The sequence below is a fragment of the Zerene cesonia genome, chromosome 5 (genome assembly GCF_012273895.1).
Source record: "Zerene cesonia ecotype Mississippi chromosome 5, Zerene_cesonia_1.1, whole genome shotgun sequence".
NCBI classification, from domain to species: domain Eukaryota; kingdom Metazoa; phylum Arthropoda; class Insecta; order Lepidoptera; family Pieridae; genus Zerene; species Zerene cesonia.
In genome coordinates, this window is record NC_052106.1 from 5,362,828 (window position 1) to 5,385,410 (window position 22,583).

Here is a 22,583-nt window from a genome sequence, read left to right on the forward strand (position 1 = left end):
TGTGTGAATGATTTAAATGATAGTCACCCCTTTTATCTTTATACAAATTGTTATCTGCAGCAGTTTTATAAATACAAACATTTTATTCTTAATAATGAATAACATTCAATAATAGAAAAAGTAATGCATAATAAATAAAATATTGAATGATTCCATAGTGTATATTTAGATTACTAATGCCATTTACATTATGTTTATGTATGTTTTGAGACAATAAATATTAAATTAGAATATAATTATTGTAATTTAACTTTTAAATCATGTTATCAGTAAATTACATGGGAACAACAAATCTTAAATTAAAAGAAAAATTTATTACCCTTGTTAACATGCTATTTCATAAATCAATAGAATAATAACTAACCAATTGCACAACACAAATGAACTATGGATTCATAGGATTAATATAATATGTATATGCAGCATTATAATAATGAAAACAAATCACAATACTTGTTGCAAAATAATTTGCAATTCTATTTCAGTCATTTGTAATAATACTATTCAACTAGATAATATAATAATATAATTAACACTTAACCTAAATTGGTAACTATAGGTATTCATTTATTCTATCTATATTCAATCGAAACCAAATTCGTTTCGTATCCAAGGGTAGCTTTTAGGGCAGTCGACACAAGTTATCATATATTTATCATGTTCCAAAACTTTCGAGGGTAGTTTACAAGTTTTGGGTTTATTGCAAGCGATCTCGGATTCGTGGAAACGCCGGTTCTTGCACTGCCACGGTTGGAACTTTTTCAACTGTATGACAGGTGTGGGTCGTCTCATCCAGTCGATGACTTCCCGGTACGTTACAAAGTACACGTCAGGTAGCTTTAATAATTCATCGGTGAATTTCTGTGAATTATAGAATGAGTCTGTGAAGTTAATTTTTAACTGATGTTAAAAATTACCATGCATAACAAAATTACATGGCTATAAACGAAAGCCTCTTAATGGAACTACTTTTGACATGATTCTTTTTCTTTTCTTGTTATTATAATATTCATTCTATTCAATACTCACCTTAAGTGCGGTGAGATAATCATTATTCTTCAGCCATGTAGAGTTTAAATGGATGCCGAATGGTGCTCTATTTTTCAAATAGTGTCTCTTGAAGTTATACATGAGAACATTGTAAACGTCGTCACCACTGAGTGTGGAGGGGCAGTACTCCAGTGTAGCACAAGTGTGATCACCATTCTCTAGTGGATTTATCACCATTTCCCACAGACTTGCGTAGCTTCTTGTTGGACAATATTGGTTATTTCCTGCAATGAAATGTGTCATTGATGTTGCAGTTTTTAAAGCGCTAACCCAAGATAGGAAAAAGGTCCTATTTGAGCATGAATAGCATTCGAATTCGTATCGTTATCATAGCGAGAGAACATATATTTTTGTTGAAAGTAGGGTTCGTCCTGTAAAAAAATTGGTATAAAGTAAATATTTATCGATTATCCAGTGGGCCCTAAATTGTAAATACGCTACGTCACTAACAATAATGAAAGTATAAACTGTGTTTGGATTTATTTTTATATTTGAAAGTATGCCATCAAGGCAATCTTATAACAGAAGCAATTACCTACAAAGTTGTCATGCAGTTTTCGCAAATAACAAATTCGCATAACATCTTTCTCAACTGCTCTCACGCTACAGTTGTTTACAAGATCTAAAATGTAGTTAAGTTAGTTTTGTAATGTCATCTTTGCGTTCACTACAATCGTTATGCAAACTCATTTAAAGTTCTAATTGCTAAGTAATTATGTTATGTGAGTCTTGCGTTATTTCATTGGTTACCTTGATTTCATTTTGCCCCTGTTGTCTGGAAGAGATCACTATTAATCATGTTAATATACTGTTATTTTTGAACAGAATAGTAATGAGCTTTCTATAATATAGTCGTATTAAAGAGTTACAAATAATAATAATATAGATCCATCATTTTCCAAATTTACACTAGACTTATTAAAAATAGTTTTTAGCGAAATTCAAGATAAGAGCTTCTCAAACATTTCCAATTTCTAATCAAATCACAAGGTGTACCTACCCAGTAGTTGCTGAGTATGATAAAATGCTTACACGTAACTTTCGGCTTACCAGTGCATTGATGAGGCATTTTGTAATCCAAAGTGTAGGGCCAGTAAGGGGGATTGACTGGCGGAGCGACTACAGTCGCGTCGTATACGAAACCAAATTCTTGCATCATCAAGAACTGTCTATTCCAACCTACAGACAAATATGGTACCCGCATTCCTCTAAAAAAAAAAATATTGACTTGTTAATGTTGCGATTACTTCTGAAAGTGATTTATGTATGCTTTCACAGTAAAGCCTTTCGAGGGTAGTTTACTAATATTTTTGAGAAACATGACTGAAATGTTTCTTTTCAATAAATTATTTAAATCCATTTTTGGATTAAGTTGTACAATACGTAAGTAAAATTCGTAAGGACTTACCTGAATTCTTCCATCCAAACTCGTCCGAATCTGTTGATAATGTTAGCTTGTCCTACCATTTCATCGAACCAGTCCTCGATAGTAGCGTTCTTGGACCACCACTCTTCTGGACCGCGATGTCTGTAATTTTTTTTTTTTTTTTTATGTCACAGTCGGCAATGGAGCTGGTGGGACGCCTGATGGTAAGCGTTACCACCGCCCATGAACATTTGTAGAGGCGTAAAGTCAATTACAGACCTTACGCCTCTACAAATGGATTGCCGACTTTAAATTGGGAAGGGATTAAGAAAGGATTGGCGAGAGGAATAAAGGAAAGGACTGGGAAGGGGAAGGAAAAGGATATGGGCCTCCGGCTCCCTCACTCACCAAACGAAACACAGCAGAATGCTATTTCACGCCGGTCTTCTGTGGGGGTGTGGTACTTCCCCGGTGCGAGCTGGCCCAATTCGTGCCGAAGCGTGCTCGACTACCACATACATATATTTTTATCTCATTACTATATGCACGCCCCGGCTCCGCCCGGGTAATATTTAACCCAATTGAAATAATATAAACTATCATATCTTTTAAATTGGTGTGCAAATTTGATTAAAATCGGTTGAGTAGCTTAGGATTCCATCGCGGACAAACAGTGACACGTAATTATATACATTAAGATGAAATGAAAGTCTGAATGCAAATTCAAGGAAATGGAAAATCCTCTGAATAAACTCTAACTCAAACTCAAACATTTATTCATTCAACTAGACTTCTTATAGAAGCACTTTTGAATCGTCATAATATTACACAGTTATATATTCGGTAACCACCGGTTCGGAAGGCAGTTTCTACAGAGAAGAGCTGACAAGCAACTCTGTAGTTGCTCTTTTAAAGTAGATTATAATAGTCTTCTTCTGTATAGTTGAATGTAAGAATACTATGCTGTGTTTAGGCCAAACAACATTTGGTCTTACATAATTGAAATAATGCCTCGCATATTTTCTTATTCAAACATCTTCTGGGGTTCAAGCTAGTTTTAATGATTTAATATTTGACACATGATTGATTGCTAAGGAGAGATCACCGAGAAACTAGTACAAAAACAGGTGATTATGTACAATGACATTCGAGTACTTACGTTATTGAATGAACACCGATTTCGTGATCGTCATTCCATAATTTTTGCACGTGTCGGTAGTTAGTATACGGATGCGATATGAAGAAAGTGGCCTTAATAGGACAGCCATTTGGATTCTTTCTCTCCGACGTAAGAATGTGTTTCGTATAGATATCCCAGTTTTCGTGATTGACGGGACCATCGAATGTGAGGGTTATCATTTGTGGTGTCTGTGAATATTCAACTCTAATTTTTTTATCAAGTAGAATTATTGTAGACTGGCTTTGAAGAAGGCATTAAAATGATCATAGTCATGTTATCAAGGTGCTACTTAATGAATAAAACGAGATAATAATCAACATTATGTAAATATTATAAAAACAAACAACATATTCACAAACAACTTTGCAATCGGAAACATAATTTGGGATTAAATCTCTTTATAAGTACGAGTAAATTAAATCAGACTTAATAAAGTGATTTGAAATTTCTCTGATTTTTAATTTGCCATATAGTTCTACTGGTACATATATAAATAGCTAGCTAGCTAGCTTTTACCCGCGGCTTCGCCCGCGTTAAATTTGGAGCAGTTTAATAGATCTTATACATATAAACCTTGAAACACTCTATCTATTTAAAAAAATCCGTTGCATAGTTTTAAAGATTTAAGACAGAGAAAGCGAGTTTGTTTTTTATACTATGTGATGATTTTATCCGCAATTTTAAAGAAAAACAAAGAAAATCGCTTCATTTTCGGAAGCTCAGGTCAGACTCAAGCCAAACTTATTTTATTTGAACCTGTTGTTCTTGTGTTGGGGGTTAAAAGATAAATCTAATAAAAAAGTATCCCTTTCAATTTGAAATATCATTGGTATCGGAAATATTTCCTCTAAGAAAGTTATTTGGTCACTGATTATCAATCCAAAAGACAGTCAACTATAGCAGTAAATAAATACCCACTGTAATAAAATTATATTTATGTAAACCTCTCACAATTACTGCTATTTTTTATGAATTTTGCGTTTTTTTTGTCTGTTAACTGCTAATTTATTGGACGACTTCTTACCTGACTGGGAACTAGATTTCCCGGTATTTCATTACCGTATTTGGTGCAAAAACAGTTCGGTAAGTGACATAATCCTGGATCACAAGGTAAGGCTGAATTCGGATCATAGTTGACATCGCACCATCCCTGATACAATAAAACACATTGTAATATTCATTATAAATATCCGAACTCATTATCGAAACATATATGTTAAACGCACATATGCGTCATAAAAATTGCAAGCATAAAATTATGTTACGACCAAGTATCAATTATACATACAATACAAATTTATATAATCATAGATAACCAGTGTTGATTATTGATTATTGATATTTATAATACAAATGACCCAGTTATAAGTTACGTGTACTTGAAAATATAACTAATGAATCACGCTACAATAGTTTTCCTTCCTATAACAAAAACTGCTCGGCACATCGGAAGTTATTGTATAAGTGGACTAGCAGTAAATAGTAAATTTCATATGCAGTGAAAGTGGTCGCAAACACTAGCGAAAACTCGTTATGTAAATATATAACATGATATAGCTGACTTCACAGAGTTCAAATATTTAAATCGTGTTTTTATGACGCCTTCTAGAATACCTAATCATGAGGTAAACAATGTATAATTTGAAGACTCTTTCCCTCCGAAAAAAATTTATAATAAAAAATTGAAATAACTTTTAATGTTAGGTGGAAAACCAATTGCATAACGTAACACTGCACCCATTTCCGGCTTCCCCATTTTGGTTATGGGGCAGATATATTCTGCTTCCCTGATAAATTTTCTTTATGGACTAATACGTGATCGCGTCAGTCTTTCATTTTCTGCCAAACTTAGATTTTTTTGTTACTCCCCGGAAATCGATCTGAGAACCCCTCGGTACTGCGTTCACTGTACCATGAGGATGGTCCTAGGATAAAAGTTAAAACAGGATTGATGAAGCATCTTTGCTCATATTAAATACATACTACACCAAAAAGAGCTTGATTAGTTATTCAGGATCCAACTGAGGTCTTACTTCGTCCGACGAGTCAGAACAATCATTTGCTCCATCACAGAAGTATTCCGCTGGGATGCAGGTGTCATCAGCGCAGCCAAGATGCGTATCGTTCGCACATTTTGCTGTTTCTAACAATGGCTTCGGTACTAATGTTTCTGAGAACAAGTATATCTAATTTATACGCATATTGTGAATTGGTGATTTAGTGTACACTGTACATTATAATACAAGACTGTGATTAAATTAGATAATAGAAATATCAAAGGTTTTTACAGTGAGCATGAACTTCAAGCCCGAAATCCTTTTTTTCTAACAATTGTTTTGATTTAAATGGCAAGCTTATTTTATATCATATTACCTGCTGCATGCTTTGATTTTCTTATTTCACGTGATAGACATACATAGGTAAGTAAAACTATAGGATTTAGTATCGATATTAAGTACTTTATAAATAATTACTTTAAAATAATACAAAGTGCAACATACTGATATTATAGTAAGAATGACGTTACACGATATAATCCAGTTTTTAACACATATTTACAAACCTGTAGTTAAATCGCAATTATGAACATTCTGGTACATATCACAAAGTTGTCGATTCACGTCGAACAGTAGCCCCTTTGTACATTGAAACTCGAATACTTCGTCTTCTAAGCAGAGATAATATTTTGAGCACTCATTTGCAGTCCACATTATTTCCTCTTCACGGTCAGGGTTTCTAAGTAAAATAGAAAATGTACTTTCTGCATTGTTAGTTTTTTATTGGCTAACGAAGTAGTTGTTTGTTATGTAGCGTCATTGTGTTTGAGGGTTATTTTTTGGACTATACTAGTAAAGCCCGTGGCTTCGTCCGACTGCCTTTATTGTATGACAGCATTGGTAAAAGTTAATATGATGTCTGTAAATTTCCACCCCATTAATATTATCTATGTGAATCAAAATAATAGTATTAATAATTATTATATGGATTTATTTAGTCTCTATCATAAATGCATATAATATATTTATACGTATCGGGCTCTTAAGCTTCTTCCTTTCGCATGAGGATAAGCGATCACCAACGCATGAAAATTTGCAGAGACACAACCTCTAAAAGAAAATACGACTGGAAAGGAGGAATGGACTGGGAAGGGTGAGGAGAAGGAAAGGGGTTTCCGACTCCCCCATTCACCGTACGAAACACGGTAGCATGATACTATTTCACAATGGTCATCTGTGGAGGTGTGTCACTTCCAGGGGCGGATTACCTAACCTAGAGTGCAGGGTGTGCAAAGCACACAGGCGCCGCCTGGGACGGTTAAAAGCATCGTCAGGACAGGCTTAGGGGGCGCCGGGGTTTCATTGCACACGGGCGCTACATAAGCTAGAGTTGCCCCTGGTCACTTCACTGGTACGGGCAGGCACAATACTTGCCAAAGCGTGCTCAACTCCCACATATAAATATACATATATTCGATGTGATTTCTTATGGTTACTGTTTCATGTTTAATATATGCTTAATATATAGATAGTAGTTATATGTATATTTGTCTTTATTAGATTCAGATTTCATTTCCATTTAATTACTTTAGAAACCATCAAATCCTTTAAATGTGAGTAGGTATTTAATTTTTGTGGCACATCCGTTTTATTAAGCGATTATTTGGCATCGACAGTGGCTAATAAACAGCGAAAGTGAATTTCTCGCGACGCGACTGGAAATGATAAATACTACATAAAAATACTTCAAAGGAACACATACATATATATAATACCGAGGTATTGATACACATGACCTGAAGGACAATTTCATATCTTTTCCGATTTTTCAATCCGGGAAAAGCACGCAGTAGTTAGTTATTTTAAAGTCATATTAATAGACAAAAAAAAGTGAATATATAATACCTACTTATTAGTAGTACCTGCTTAGGATGCAAACTTTGGACAATGCAAGTGAGTTCAATAAGACAGTTTTAACTCTGGCGGTAAAAAGAGGATTAAAAGAAACTTTTTGAATCAATATTGTCTATATCCATCTCAGGGAGCGCCAATTTCGGTTCTACTAATTTTTGAAAGTGCGACAAGCTCATAACGTCATCCCATCATTAGGTTTCACTTTTTTATGGATAGTCAATAGTACTGAATTAATCATTTTTTATACCTATCACAAAATATTAATGCAATGATAACAATACAATCTCTATGCAAATCTATGATTCAGTCAACTGTTGAAAATGGCCACGATCTGTCAAGCTCAAGGTTGGCGAAAGTGCGGGTCAACAGCCGCACGCATTGGCGGGAAATATACTTATCGCATTTGTTTCATTTCATTGTTGCGTGAGTTTTCTAGCGTGTGATAATCCAACTATTCGCGTTTATTTACGGAAAAGCTATTGATTCAAATCTTTGTCTATTGATATTATTTTCATTGCTACGGCCACAGTTATTTCATCGCATGTGTATTATTATGATTGAAAAACAAATATTTTATTAACCTTATCGGCACTTTAATTTAATATGAAGCTATTTATATAAAATAAATAAGTAGCTATGTAAATGTGATAGGAAGGGAGATAAGAAAGCCATAATATTTATATTATTGAGAATAAAAGAGGGAGGATTGCTGTTGGCATAATTTCTTTTAATTTCATCTTGGAGATATAAAAAAATGTTCCCAAATTTACTACAATATGACTTCCAACCGATTGGTAAAGAATGCCTGCAGTCTGTGCTACAGTGCTCGTAGACATAGGTAATACCTTCATCTTCATAATATATAAATTAAAAATATATAAGTATGTATTAATTGTACTGTATTTAATAATTATTTTAATGTACCTACATGGATGTAAATGACATTTTAGAAAAAAAAATGTTTTGTTATAATAAAGGTACATTCTTAATTTGACATGTGGCCTGTGAGTAGGTAGGTTAACAGAAACAAAAAACCTTTCTATGTCAACAATTATTGTGATTATAACAAAAGCGGGCTAAAATTATATATTATATTATATATTAAATACTCGTAGTAATAGTGTAATTGATTAATTCTTTTGTTATATATCAGTAAGGGAATTAAATGCATTTCATAATATTCATTATCAATATAAAGTGATGTAAACACGCACACTGATTATACAAGCATATTTGAAGCCAAGTTGATTTTTAGCATTTATATATACAATAATTTATTAATTTCCGTATAAATAGTCTATTGATTTATTGCTAACCAAAAGCTGCTTAAATTGCAACTAATTAATGACCTGCGTAATCTGTCGGTACATGTTGTAAATATTATATAACGGTTTCATTCTATGTACAGAATTAAATAAACACCTCTTTATTACCTATTGTGAACTATGAAGAGTTAGTGGTAGTTAAATTGCGCTTATTTTTTCGGGTTTTTTTTGTGTTACGTATCCATGGGTAACACGGAACTCCTTTACTAAGACTTCGTTGTCCGTCGTCTTTATATCTGTCTGTCCTGTTTGTCATCAGGCGTATGTATGTGAAAGTTGGACAGTCGAAAATAGCAAAAATGAAAAATCGTGGTTGATCTTATTTGTACGGAATCATAAGTGTAGCGAGTCCTACTTATGTTACGTGCTAAAGGGACGATCCGTTTTGGTTGTTTTTTTTTAAAGCTAATGTATTAATATTTTTAGCTTTGCTCTATGCTGACAGGAGAAGAAAAAACTAGAATTTTCATGTTTTTTTTCCAATAGCAATAGGATCTGATAGTTACTCATGTATTATATAAATGTTGTGTTATTTAAGTGCATTTTTTGTAATAAGAAATTTTTCATTTTGGTCTAATGAAATCCAACTGCTCGTGCAAATAACGCAACGGCGGGCACTTTTTTAAATTATTTATGTAAGTAAGTAGGTTTATTGATAAAAAATTATAACATTTTTTTTAAGTCATAGCAGGCAACTGAGCTGGCGGTTCGTCTGATGGTAAACGTTCACCACCGCCTATGAACATTCGCAGAGGCAAGGCTCCGCGAATGTACTACCCGTTTTAAAGAGGTAAGGGATAAGAAAGGATTGACGACTGGAAAGATGGAATGGACTCAGACGGCCCTACCTTTTACATATTAGGTATAACAGTTGTTAAAGTGCTATTGGAGAAAATTTCAGCATTCAGATAAACCTGTTGAAGACCAATATTATATATTGTCCTACTACAATTTAAAATGCGAAACAAACAACGTCTGTATGTCAGTTTTATCTTCACTGCCAAATAACTGAATCGATTTGAATGTAATTTAGTACAAGGATGGATTTAGACTCTAGAAAGGACACGAGACATATTTTGTTTTCCAGTAATACCACAGAAACAGGATATATGCGTGCATAATGCCGGGACTTTCTATCATTTTCTTTAGCTACATGGACAAAGCTACGGGCGGAAAGCTAGTAAGAAATAAAAAATTGTCCGTCTAGAAACCGAAAAGAAGAACAGAAAACCCTTTATGGGTTTTCACTTTTAATTATTTTCGCTTAAAGTTCAAATTTGATTACAAGTAATATGTTTTCAAACCGTTGCTTACCTGTAAAACCTTCCGTTCTCATGGCATTTAATATTAATTGTATCCCGTTCTTGCACATGTTTACCGTGAATGCCTGGAAAATATTAATCTTGTATAGAACCACAAGCTACACTTATATCACATGTATATTGAAATTGTAGAAGCCACTGTTATTAACACAAAGTTATTATATCGTTTTGTAGAATTGAAAAATTACCTATAAATATTAACGTTAGAGTTAAATATCGAAGTCGAGAAAGTCGTAAAGCCATGTTGAGGCCACAGCTTCTGTTATAATACTGAATCATCGCTACCACCTAATGGACTTTCTTTTCCGTAGATATTATGTTTGTTGTGACTTGTGGAGAATGTACTAAATAATTATTGTAATTGTTTAAATTCATTTCCGTTTATTGAAGACATTAATAATAAATATGGAGTTATCGAGGAAGTCAGGATTGAAAAGGATATCGTAGAAGAAAGTTTTTGGAACCGCATTGAAACTTGTAAAACGGGTATTACGAATTATGATAGTTGATAGTCGAGTATTACGTTTTTTAATTGAGTAACTTCGTAATAATTGGGTTCGATGATGTATAAAAATTGTACATTTTGAATTTTTCAAATATCTTGAAGATTTACATAAATCTTCAAGATATTTGAAAACGTATATTTGCGTACATACGCATGACAACTTAAGCCATCGTTCATCGCAGCCAAATTAGTAGGGTTTAATCGGTCTGTTTGCAATTAGGTGAAATCATTATACTTTATATACACATAATACACAGAGGTATTTTTCCATTTATGTTATAATAGGTACGGCAAAAGATTTTGGAGTTTTTCCAAGCATAAATCTCTTGTTAATATTTAACTTGTTAATAAGAGAATAGTTCGAATTATGACGGTTATTGTTAGGTAACATATCAAATTGGACAATGGACATTAACATGACTATCTAATTAAAATACAAGATTATTCCTGACATAATACCACAGATAACATAATACTATACAAGTGATACGTTAATTTTAATAATTAAAATAGACTTTACACCCAGTTGATGACTTGAAACCCTTCTTAATTTTTCTACGGTGAAAAATAATTCACGGCCGTACTATGAGTACTACGGCGTGGGTGAACCGAGGTAAGGAGGTGGGAGTGGATTGCCGTCAAAACAACTAATTGTACGGAAAATAGCAAAGATGTATTTAAGTAATTAAAAGTTCTACAAACTTTTCATTTTGCCCTTTTTTGCATTTGAAATTTGTGTGAAACATTCAAATTACCAAGTATTTAGTATTTTATTTTTATCTTAACCAATTCCAGTGATGCTAATGCAATACTGCTTTGCACTTCTACAGTTTCAATCATCATAAATATTAAAACAAGGTGTTATACAAATAACATAATATTTGTTATTTTCTATTTCTTATAATATTATGATCTGTTTCAAATACAATGTTAAGTCGTTGTCAAGTAAGATTATTGACAGCTAGACGCCAGTCGACCTTATGTGTCAAAAGTCAAAACCAAAACTTGAAAAAGCCAAGAGCTCCAGCCATCAATCATTGTGATTACCCGGTGTTTTAGCCAATTTCGTATTTGTGTGAATCTAGTCATAAAAAATAATTCATTGACATCTGAAACATGAGATGCCTTTCTACAATAGTACAAGTTCTTTTTATGCTGAGTGTTTGCTTTGCAACACTATCACCGCCGGCTGACAAAAAGTCACAGAAAGGTGTAAAAGCGCAAGAGGGTCCACGAAAAAATAATGTATTGGATAGAAAATTGGTGGTGGAAACACCATACGCGAAGGATATTATAAAATATCACGCTACCTACCATCAAAATGTCAACACACGTAACTTTAACAATGCAGTTTTGGGCTTCGTTACTCCGGTATGAAACGTATAAAATAAAATTTGTATTAAAGCTCTTAAATAAAACCTAGCCTATTTAATCTAGATAGTTATTAAATGTTACTGTTGGTTTTTCACAGTGGAATAACAAAGGCTATGATGTGGCGAAAATGTGGGGTCCCAAATTCAACTACATATCACCAGTATGGTTGCAAGTCAAGCGACAAAGTCCTAACATTTATATTATATCTGGTTTGCATGATGTTGACCATGCCTGGATGAAAGTAGTTAAGCAAAAAGGAGCTTCAAGTAATATAAAAAGTAAGTATTGACTTAAGTTGTCCATTAAAGATTGTTAATAAAATTTTGTAAATTTGTTTGTTGAAAGAATTATTGAAAATCTCTTGTGTTATTTTATAATATAAATAAAAGAGTGTTTGTTAAACACTAATCAAAGCAACTACTGTACCAATTTACAACTTCTATGCTATAGGTTATATTATGGGCAAAGTTGAGGGTGGACCACTAGTTTTATATAACCAGAAATTATAATAATAACATGTAGAAAAAAACCCACTTGAATGACATTTAAATTATTGCACTTAACTATATGATAAAGTTAAATATAAATTTTGTTTATTTCAGTAATGCCTCGGTTGCTATTTGAAAACTGGCAAGCGTCAGATTTAAAAGCATTTTTCAAAGAACCATCATCACTGTCTGAGCAAAAGGCTCTCATTGAAGAAGTAAAGAAAACGTGCAAACAGTGGAGCTTTGATGGTATAGTGTTAGAAATGCTTTCACAGATTGGAAAGTATGTGGAGAAATCTGTGAAGTTTATCCAACAATTTGGTAAGATTGGTTTTAAATCAATTATTGTGATATAGCTTTTCACTCTACGACTTTATTAAAACAGGGGAAATCTGTGAACATTTATTTATGTTGTTTTATATTTAAGTTCTTAATGTTTTTCGGTTAATCCCATGACTAACTGATCAGGTTCATATTCAGATATAAAAGATATTGTTTCTAAGTTTATCTTGTTTGGTACAAAAATTGTTTCAACAATGGAAAGCTCCATTCTTTTGGAGTGGCATATTAATTTTTTGTTGTAGTATTTGTTGTAGCAACTTTGGAATATTTGAGATATCTTTTTCTGATTTTTGCAGGTCTAGAAATGAGTGAAGACGATTTAAAACTTATTCTAGTCTACCCACCCTTCCGAGGTTACCCCAGTGATGAATTCTTCATTAAAGCTTACAATGATGTTTATCCATATGTAGAAGCTATTTCTGTGATGACTTACGATTTTTCAAATCCACAGAAACCGGGTGAGATTTGCTTTTATATTCGAATTAAATTTAAACATACCACTAATATATTTTAAATCAATTATATTCATGGTTGAAGTGAATCAGTTATTGTATTATGTTCTGATTGAGAATAGTGTCATATAGTATTGAATATGTTGTGTTGTATAATGATATTGTTTCAGGTCCAAATGCACCTTTATATTGGATGAGGTTGTGTCTAGAAAAATTAATTGAAAATGAAGAAAATCCATCAAAAAGATCAAAAATTCTTCTTGGGTTAAATTTCTATGGCAACTCTTATACAGCCAATGGAGGCGGTCCTATTGTTGGTGCTGAGTACATAGAATTATTGAAAAATGCCAAAAACAATCAGATGTTATCCTACAATAATAATACAGCTGAAAATTATATTGAAATCAGGTAATATGATAAGAAGGTATTAAATAATATTTATTTTAATCTCAATCAATGTAAATCTCATCTCACTTGGTGAGTGATGGGAATAATAGTCTGCATCTCTTTTACTTGTCCTTTATTAGTCCATAGGAGATTGTTTGTGGTCCTTCAGAGAATAGAAATCTGTATGTTTCCATGATTGAAACAAGTAACCTTGCCTGAAGTGTTCATTCATTGAGTTTTTTATAACATTCTTTATTATCTTTCAACAAAGAAAGAATTCTGGACTTGTGTTTATTTGTAATTTGATGTTGCAGCAGTTTAATTTTCATAACAATTAAAGAAATGCTTTTCACTTTAATATTATATTACAATGATATAAGATGAACACAAAAAATATTTCATTTAAAATGTGAATTAATATTTTCCTTTCTAGGACATCACAAGGTGCGAAAAAGGTTTTCTTCCCCACTCTGTACTCCATCCAGAAGAGACTGGATCTTGCGAGAGAGTTTGGTACTGGAGTAGCTATTTGGGAGCTAGGCCAAGGATTAGATTATTTTTATGACTTATTTTGAAATGTGATATTATTTTTAGGTTTAATTAAATTATCTCATCTTTTGGTGTGTTTGTATTTCATTCATATTTTGGCCTAATAAATAACTTGATCCAACATGCACATAAAATTCTACAAGAATTTTGTTGTTGATTTTTGTTGAATATATGTAAAGAAGAAAGAAACAAAACAGATTTGTTGAAAAATGCATATTTTATTATAAAAGTAAATCCTTATAACTACACGACATATAACGAAATAATTCGATCAGAAGACATCAGTCTTAGAATTTTTATATTCTATTATTTATTTTGCTTCATATATACATAAAAAACTACCTTATCCTTTATTTCATCCTCTCAAACATTTAGTTATCTGTGACCCTAACGCAATAATATAGATACACTAGAATTGTTGTCCAATTAAATACTTTAATGAGAGATATATTTCAACTCCAAGATTATGTTAGGCAGCTTGTGGTTTCCTTTTCAATTCCATCATTGATTGTGGCCCCTTCATTACTCTATGCATTAAGTCCCAGCACATCTTTGCTGGGAGAAGGCTAAAATTACAATATAAATAATCATTTTAACAGCTAGTTCTTATCTGAAAGTTATTTAGTTAAGAGCTTTTCCAACTATTATTGTAAAGGATGTAAAAGTATGTATGTTTTTCTGTTTAGATTTGTTTTTGCAGGCCATCTGCTATTTTTGTATATTTGGTTGAATGCACGACTGATTGAATGAAACTTGGCTGTGTATCTTACTGTGCCATCTGCGACAAATAACATATAAGTATGCATAAATATAGGTAGACATACAATACCTGTACAATAATTATGTCTACCTGTCTGTTTGTGCGGCAAATAGCTAAAGAATTATTATATTAGGTAACCAGTTGTAATCTCACCATTTAAGAGGCAGTAGATATCTGACTGAACCAGGCATGATGCAATTAACCTCGTTCTTTCGTATGGAATCGATCATAGTTTCCGCCACATAGTCTGGTTCCAGCATTGGCATTAAGCGCGGAGTCACTCCGTCGAACATACCCGTGTTTATATAGTATGGACATACTAGCGTCGCTTGTATTGTGTTGTGGCCGTGGGCCTTTAAACAGGATAATGTATGAGTAAATTACTAATTTATTAAAATAAAAGTAGGCAGGCAAAGGCTAAAAATGTTGAAATTAATGAAGGCGGTTGAAAATCTTGCATTTGGAATTTCTTGCAGACTTATAAAGCTAACTAACGTTTTTTGTAAATCGCACTATAGCAAGCCTTTAGATGAGTTATATCTTTTTATGAATAAGACTGCTAAATATACATATTTTTTATGTTATAGCGGGCAGCTAAGCTGGTGGTTCGCCTGATGGTAAAGCGTTCACCATGCACCATGCACATTCGCGTGGTAGTGGTAGAGGTAGTGCCTCTGCGAATGTGTTGCTCGCTTTTAAGGGTTAAAGGAAAAGGAAAGAATTGACGACTGGAAAGAAGGAATGGACTGGGACGGGTGAGAAAAGGAAATGGGCCTCCGGCTCCCCCACTCACTGTTCGAAAAATAGTTATGCCACCAGTATATATTTTATATATAAATAGTTTAATGATTTTTAAGGTGTGTCTTGCTGTATGAAATGCCCAAAACATAAATATTATTTACCGCACTCTACTGCTATGACTTATTTAGATAATATCTTAATGGACAGAACACAATAATATTAAAACAAATATTAATTAATATCAAATCAAATAGTTACCCTCAATTCTGTAAATAGACTCTCGTGAAAGCCCACAGTTGCGAATTTGGTCGCGCTATAATCAGTACACCGGTATGTCCCCAACAGACCAGCCACTGATCCAACAGTAACGATGTGACCTTTTCCTGTCTCTATCATATCTGGTAGAAATGCTTTTACCGTCTGAAAAGGAAAGTATTTTTCTACTAATGTTATAATCATAAAATCCTACTAACATTATAAACGCGAAAGTTAGTAAGTATGGATGGACGGAGGTATGGATATTTATTACTCCTTCAAGCGAAAACAGTATGTCGTATCTGTATGAAATATGGTACAGAGATAGATTATAGTCTGGATTAGCGCATAGGATACATTTTACGCGGGTACTATGCAAGTGACGTCGCGGGTTACAGCTAGTATATATATAATTAATTCCCGTGTTGGCCAGATCACATACATTATATAATATGTATATTATATGTCACAGATAAATTTTCTTGACGTACAAGTAGGTTAAAAGCCTTTTGTGTTTCCCCAGACCGAGACATATAGATTCGATTTTTTATTTATCGGTGTTCCGTACCCAACAATAAATGGCGGGATTTGTCTAGTAGGCGTTTTTTTTTCAATAAGTAAATTAAATATAAAAATTGTATAAAAAATTATTTGCTTAGACCAAGGCAGTCATTGTACGGTGAACTTACCCAGTAATGGGATAAGATGTTGACTTTATACGTGGTTTCTATTGCGTTATCATTGAGCTCAAGTAAAGTTTCCCCAAAAACAACTCCCGCGTTGTTTATTAATACATCCACTTTTCCTACCTGAAATAAACAATGTTCATTTTTATTTCTTACACATTGTATCATATTACTTAAATTTAATGTTTTATTTAACGGTTCGTTGCACCTTGTTAATGATAGTTGCCATATTGAAAAAGAGCTTGCAAGGCCAACAGGCTCATTAGAAATAAACTTGTTGGTACCTATTATAATCTTACAAGTTAGTTTAAATTACAGTCTAGGTACGTTGACTTGTGGTTAACACTTGGCTGCTAGACGCTAGATGCTGCTAGCTAATGGCAATTCACTCCTTAGTCTTGTGAGTCTTGTATTACGAAATGAGCAATGATATGTTATAAATCAATTTATGATATGTCTAATTCTATCTTACTTCTTTTTTTACTTTTTCAGCTGCTTTATAAACTGCATTCCGATCTGCTAAATCGACAACATTGCTGGCTATTTCATATCCTTCATCTGTAACTGCATTGCATGTTTTTCGTAATGCTGCAAATATATTAAAGTATGTAAATGTGTAAGACTACATTGTAGAAAAATAAAAAACCTTTAAAGTTTCTTATAAGTGTTACCTTGGATTTTACGAGAGTATTTTGTATGTAAATATAAATTAAATATTTTATAATTTATACTCTTTTACTGTGACCGTGCTCAGTGAAGGATTCGGAACGTCGGATCAAATTAGATAATTGAGATATATTAGTCGCATTTTAGACTCAGTGAAGGCTATTTATAAGCAACTTTTAAATTGGATCCCTCATAGGAAGCCTGTGAGTGGGAACATATAAGGGTTGATGATGATGATGATGACGAAATTGAATATAACACACCACCGTGTAAATTTGCATGTAGTTTATCTACTGATACATAAAATTGGCATGGACTCAATTGTACCTTCTTACTCAACTGTGCACCATTCTGAATATTAACATGGTCATTGTGATGACAGGCCCTAATACCCCTTTTCTCGTTACAACATCAATAAGTAAGACTAAAAACCTTACGAGAGACTAAAAACCTAAAGAGAAAAGATTAAAAACTTTAAAATTATAGTAATACTAGTTGCGCCCCGCGTTTTCACCCGCGTAAGTCCGTATTCCGTAGGAATATCGGGATAAAAAGTTGCCTATATGTTGTTCCAGTTGTCCAGCTATCTACGTACCAAATTTCATTGCAATCGGTTCAGTAGTTTTTGGGTGAAAGAGTAACAAAACACACACATCCTTACAAACTTTCGAATTTATAATATTAGTAGGATTTATAATATAGGAGGATAATTGTTTACCGTTTTAACATAAAATTCTATGCATGGGTTAAATTATCAATAAAGTTACATTTTTAATATCTACTTAGTAACCTGTGTATACTTGTTTACGTCTAGAGAATGGCAAATGAATATTTATTATGTGCCAACGGCCAAGACGTATTTCTATTCATGTTGCGCCTCATAATTACCTTGCAATTACCTAATATTGTCATTTGTTTTTCATATAAACAATACAAATGAGCATTGAAACTTTTTTATAATTACCTACCCCTTTTAATCTACAGAGAAAGATTTGCACGGACTATAATATCCGACCACAATATAAAAAAATAAAGCTTGTGTAAATACAAGTATTATATCTTTTTTGGGTAGATGTGTACAGTAGATTACACAACGAATTCGAGTGAACCAAGTGCATACATGCATTACCTAAATAAAAGTTAATAAAATACATTTAATGTCATCATCATCATCATCATCATCAGCCCATATATGTTCCCACTGCTGGGACACAGGCCTCCTATGAGGGTTCAGGACATAATCCGCCACGCTGTCCAAGTGCGGGTTGGCAGATGTCACAAGCCGTCGAATTTTTGATTCTTGGACATGCCGGTTTCCTCACAATTTTTACCTTCACCGTTTTAAGCATTCGTCTTTACGAATACTAGCAAACATTTAATGTCACATATCACATAACACATAACCTACTTAGTTAATTATACCTTTCTCTAAAGGTATTACATCTCACCTTCTTCATTTATATCCCAAACTACGACCTTTGCACCTAGTCGAGCCAACTTTAGAGCTAACTGCTTGCCCACTCCACCCCCTCCACCTGTAACGAGCACTACATCTCCTTTGAGACTCTTCATAGGCCTGATAGCGTTCGGGACCAACGTCCAAAACAGAGATTCGAGAATGTAGTAACATGACAGTACGAGAAACAAGACAGTATCCTTCGCGATGTCAAATATGCTCGCGACTTGAGACGGTTTCTTTAATTTGCTGCCTTCCAACATGTCTGAAAGAATACTGAAATGAGAAATAGGCTATTATTTTATTTTAATTGTATTACGTTGCGCTACATTAAATATACTTGATTTACCAAGCATACTTTTGCGTAATTTTATCAGAAAGACCTATTCTGGTCGAACATAAAACAATTATTATAATGATAGTGCACTTTATTGGTAGTGGGTAGTGATAGAACGATTAGGCAAGGAGGCCTTGCAGACGCATTAAATTTATTTATGCTTTTAATCTAAACAGATAACAATCATATGCCGTATGTATGTAAGCGCATTGCTCCGGAACGGATGCACATATTGCACCATTGACTATTGACAATCAAAAATCTTTTTAAACCATTAAATTTTGTAAGTATCTGTGAATGGAATAGATTATAAATTTCAAAATCGGTAACTCATGTAGTTTTTAATTTATACATTGACGAGTTTATGTCTAGATAAATTTGAGCACTATATATTTATGCATGTAACCTACTTCGGAAAGGTCAGATACAGCCTTTAGTGATGTATCTTGCGTCTAGCTCTACAAGTAAAAGAATGTGAGTTTTTACTTGTTTACGTATTGACTGAAATTAAACAACATAGTATTTGATTGAACGCAGCGAATATTTACATTTAAAATCAATTTCATGCATTTAAAAACGAAGGAGTTGAGTTGAGTTGTTGTTTTCACTGTGAAGTGACTAGTTTAAGTGTCTACATTATTTTATATACAAGTTGCTATTTTCTTTATCCTTACTAATATACGAATAATGTGATAAATGTTAAAAATGTTTTTCACGTCGCACCTGTGCGATATTTTGATACGATTTTTGGAATTTTATAGTTATATGCCTAGAGAGTGAAATAGGCTACTTTTTATCCCGGTAAAGTATATTATTTAAATAATATTATCGTTTATGTAGTGAGTTTCATGATTATCAAGTTGATTTTTTTATGATTAACCTCTTTCATATTGCTATTACTATGCTTTCTATAAAATTTAAATCTAGAAGATTATATTGATACTTAACGATATCGCATTCGGGTGATTTTTTAAACATACACGCTTCTATGAGTAATATCTCGAAAGTTTGGTTGTCTAAAAGAAAGTTGTCTTTCAATTTACCGATAAATAATGTTTATGACAATAAATAAAATTGACTTAAAACTTAGGTAGGAATTTTTAATATGTACTAATTATTCTAGATAAGATTATTTATATCGAGTTTACTTTTTATACAATAAAACCTCTTGTTTATGAGCGAAAACTGTAAATACACAAATACCTCAAATAGTAAATAATCAAAATCCTATGAGTTTAATTAATTTTGCATTAACATAGTACATTAAACATAATTATTTAAAATATTGAAAGTAAAACTAATATAGCATTTAATGTTTTAATCGAATTTATTACAACACACTTTAATCTCATTAAAACAACGATTCTTACAAACAGTGACGCTTTTTGTCTAGTTTATAATAAAATAATAATTACGTACCTGTATACAGAAAAATATCATGTGAGTAAATAAAATTTTTCACATCACAAATAGCGCGCTGCGGGTACTGCGGCCGTCGGTTGGCCTACAACTGTGCTCTACTCTGAGGCTTTCTCCTTAACGGTACTTTGATTTGCATCTAATAATTCTTTTTGTCCACAACAACACATTGGAAGCTAATGGTGCCGGTTTCAAGGGACCTTTTGAGATAAATCTAATAAGAATAATCTGGAGTGTTAGTTATTTATAAGAATCGTATAATATAGTATAGAAAGAATGTTGTGTTTGAAATTAATTTTGAATTTGAATTGTATAATCTATATATATAAAATTCTCGTGTCACAGTTTTCGTTGCCATACTCCTCCGAAACGGCTTGACCGATTTTGATGAAATTTTTTGTGCTTATCCGGTATCTATGAGAATCGGCCAACATCTATTTTTCATACCCCTAAATGATAAGAGTAAGGCAGAACAGCGTTTGCCGGGTGCAGCTAGTATACTATAGAAATTATTATGTTATGTTTGTAAATACCTACTTTTATTAAAGGCTACATTGTCAATTGTTATTCAAATCTTGCAAAGTAATTATTGCATTATGTTAATATATTCTGCGATGCATAGATAATACCATCCGACAATAACAGTATTGATGTTGTATTATTAAAGTCAGATTTAAATATAATCGATTATTATACTGGTATGGAGAGATATTCTTTTGTATTATAAATTTGTATTGAAGTATTTTGAGTGTTGGTTTATAATGGACTACCCTTCTAATATGATTCATTTAGTCGGACCATAACCATATTACCATCCCCGATTTGCCGCACATGAAGTTTTATTTTCTATCTACTATTTTCTGAGAAATTTCATCAAAGTTGGTCCAGTGGTTAAAGCGTGAAAGCGTAACAGAGAGTCAAAGTTACTTTCTTGTTTGTAATATAAGCAGGAATTGTTAAGTGAAAAATATAAATGCATGGGTTATGGGTAAAATAATGCACCGTATGATTTATCGCATATTTGTCACTTTGTTTATTATTAAATACATAGTAATTTTTAGACTCGTACATATTTAAAAAAAAGAAGAATACTTTATTTATATTATTCTTTTTTTCACGATAATCTTACCCACAAAACATAAGTTTAGGTTGGTAATTCAAGATTATGTGCTTGATGGCTTTTCATTTGAGAAGCTTTTATTTCATACTAGTTTTTTTTTTTGTTTCTTATCTCAAAACCTTCGTCTAGTTCTGACAATTTGAAGGAGGTTTAGTTTTTTGTCAAAAATAGTAATTATTCATTAAACTACTAAACAACTTTTATACTCATACGAATGATATTCGTACGCGGAGGGGCGGGAGGGCCATTATCGACGATAAAAAAACAATTAAAAAATTAACGAAAAAATGGCTGTGGCTTGCCAAAATTTGTATTCATGTGACTGATGGTTACCTACCTCCTTTTGAATATTCTTCTTACTTTTTTAGGACTATAAGTGTAAATTAGGATCAAAGGATAAATTTTTTGTGTAGCGCCATCTATAGAATACATGGTGTAACGTGTACGTATGGAAACGTGATTTTGCAGAATCGAGTAGAGATACATAGAATGCTCACGGTTAAATCTTAATATTTACAATAGATGGCGCTCGTTGGTTCGAGTAACATTAATTATGTTTCAAGTATACCTGTGCTTAGAAATATCAAAGATAACATAATATTACACTAGCATTAATTATTATTAAGTATTCTGTTGTAAGGGGGGAGTAGAAATGGATCATGCTAGACTGGGTATAGGTTGATGCTTATGGAAAAAATAATGTATGAAAAAAAATGCGTATTTCTAGGAATTTGCACCAAGAATTAACCAGTTTTCAAAAATTGTGCCGTAATTATAATGACAAGATTATCATCCCTATTTAGTAAATCATAACAAAAAAAAAATATTTGAAAGTTCCGCAGCCTTTTCAAAATTGTTGTAATTGAGGATGTTACTTTTGGAGAAATCATAT

The 22,583-nt window shown here is 32.7% G+C and overlaps 3 protein-coding genes across 4 annotated transcripts; 1 reads left to right on the forward strand and 2 right to left on the reverse strand.

Annotated features, from left to right (window-relative positions):
- Positions 1-150: 150 nt before the first annotated feature.
- LOC119839868 (chitin deacetylase 1) lies at positions 151-10,450 on the reverse strand. The gene is made up of 10 exons (XM_038366285.1): positions 10,343-10,450; positions 10,147-10,219; positions 6,160-6,332; positions 5,630-5,766; positions 4,621-4,746; positions 3,576-3,784; positions 2,459-2,578; positions 2,101-2,258; positions 1,030-1,274; positions 151-861 (listed from the first exon to the last, which is right to left on the reverse strand). Exons 1-10 carry the CDS (start codon positions 10,431-10,433, stop codon positions 583-585), a joined length of 1,611 nt encoding a protein of 536 aa, XP_038222213.1. The 5' UTR covers positions 10,434-10,450; the 3' UTR covers positions 151-582.
- A 1,182-nt stretch (positions 10,451-11,632) lies between these two features.
- On the forward strand, positions 11,633-14,318 carry LOC119840134 (chitinase domain-containing protein 1). Its single transcript, XM_038366647.1, has 6 exons — positions 11,633-12,030; positions 12,131-12,311; positions 12,636-12,842; positions 13,160-13,321; positions 13,486-13,723; positions 14,136-14,318. The coding sequence occupies exons 1-6, from the start codon at positions 11,776-11,778 to the stop codon at positions 14,275-14,277; spliced, it is 1,185 nt and encodes a 394-aa protein (XP_038222575.1). The 5' UTR covers positions 11,633-11,775; the 3' UTR covers positions 14,278-14,318.
- Positions 14,319-14,456: 138 nt separating this feature from the next.
- Positions 14,457-20,693, reverse strand: LOC119840045 (short-chain dehydrogenase/reductase family 16C member 6). Of its 2 annotated transcripts, none has more exons than XM_038366542.1 (7): positions 20,572-20,693; positions 18,808-19,080; positions 17,166-17,281; positions 16,697-16,816; positions 16,011-16,172; positions 15,165-15,364; positions 14,457-14,817 (listed from the first exon to the last, which is right to left on the reverse strand). In XM_038366542.1, exons 2-7 carry the CDS (start codon positions 19,076-19,078, stop codon positions 14,721-14,723), a joined length of 966 nt encoding a protein of 321 aa, XP_038222470.1. In that variant the 5' UTR covers positions 19,079-19,080; positions 20,572-20,693; the 3' UTR covers positions 14,457-14,720. The 2 variants fall into 2 exon arrangements, with proteins under 2 accessions (XP_038222470.1, XP_038222469.1); XM_038366541.1 differs by having other exon boundaries at positions 18,808-19,091; positions 20,572-20,679.
- Between the last annotated feature and the right edge of the window lie 1,890 nt (positions 20,694-22,583).

Bases quoted from the DNA above. Each gene is read 5' to 3' on its own strand.
- LOC119839868 (XM_038366285.1), bottom strand. From the start codon at position 10,433: ATGATTCAGTATTATAACAGAAGCTGTGGCCTCAACATGGCTTTACGA. The intron at 6,333-10,146 runs GTAAGCAACGGT...TATTTTACTTAG, and splicing joins GAGAACGGAAGGTTTTACAG to AAACCCTGACCGTGAAGAGG. The intron at 862-1,029 runs GTGAGTATTGAA...TATAATTCACAG, and splicing joins ATTATCTCACCGCACTTAAG to AAATTCACCGATGAATTATT.
- LOC119840134 (XM_038366647.1), top strand. From the start codon at position 11,776: ATGAGATGCCTTTCTACAATAGTACAAGTTCTTTTTATGCTGAGTGTT. The intron at 12,312-12,635 runs GTAAGTATTGAC...TGTTTATTTCAG, and splicing joins AGCTTCAAGTAATATAAAAA to TAATGCCTCGGTTGCTATTT. The intron at 13,322-13,485 runs GTGAGATTTGCT...ATATTGTTTCAG, and splicing joins TTCAAATCCACAGAAACCGG to GTCCAAATGCACCTTTATAT.
- LOC119840045 (XM_038366542.1), bottom strand. From the start codon at position 19,078: ATGTTGGAAGGCAGCAAATTAAAGAAACCGTCTCAAGTCGCGAGCATA. The intron at 16,817-17,165 runs GTAAGATAGAAT...TGTTTATTTCAG, and splicing joins CTGAAAAAGTAAAAAAAGAA to GTAGGAAAAGTGGATGTATT. The intron at 15,365-16,010 runs GTAACTATTTGA...TCCTGTTTAAAG, and splicing joins GTCTATTTACAGAATTGAGG to GCCCACGGCCACAACACAAT.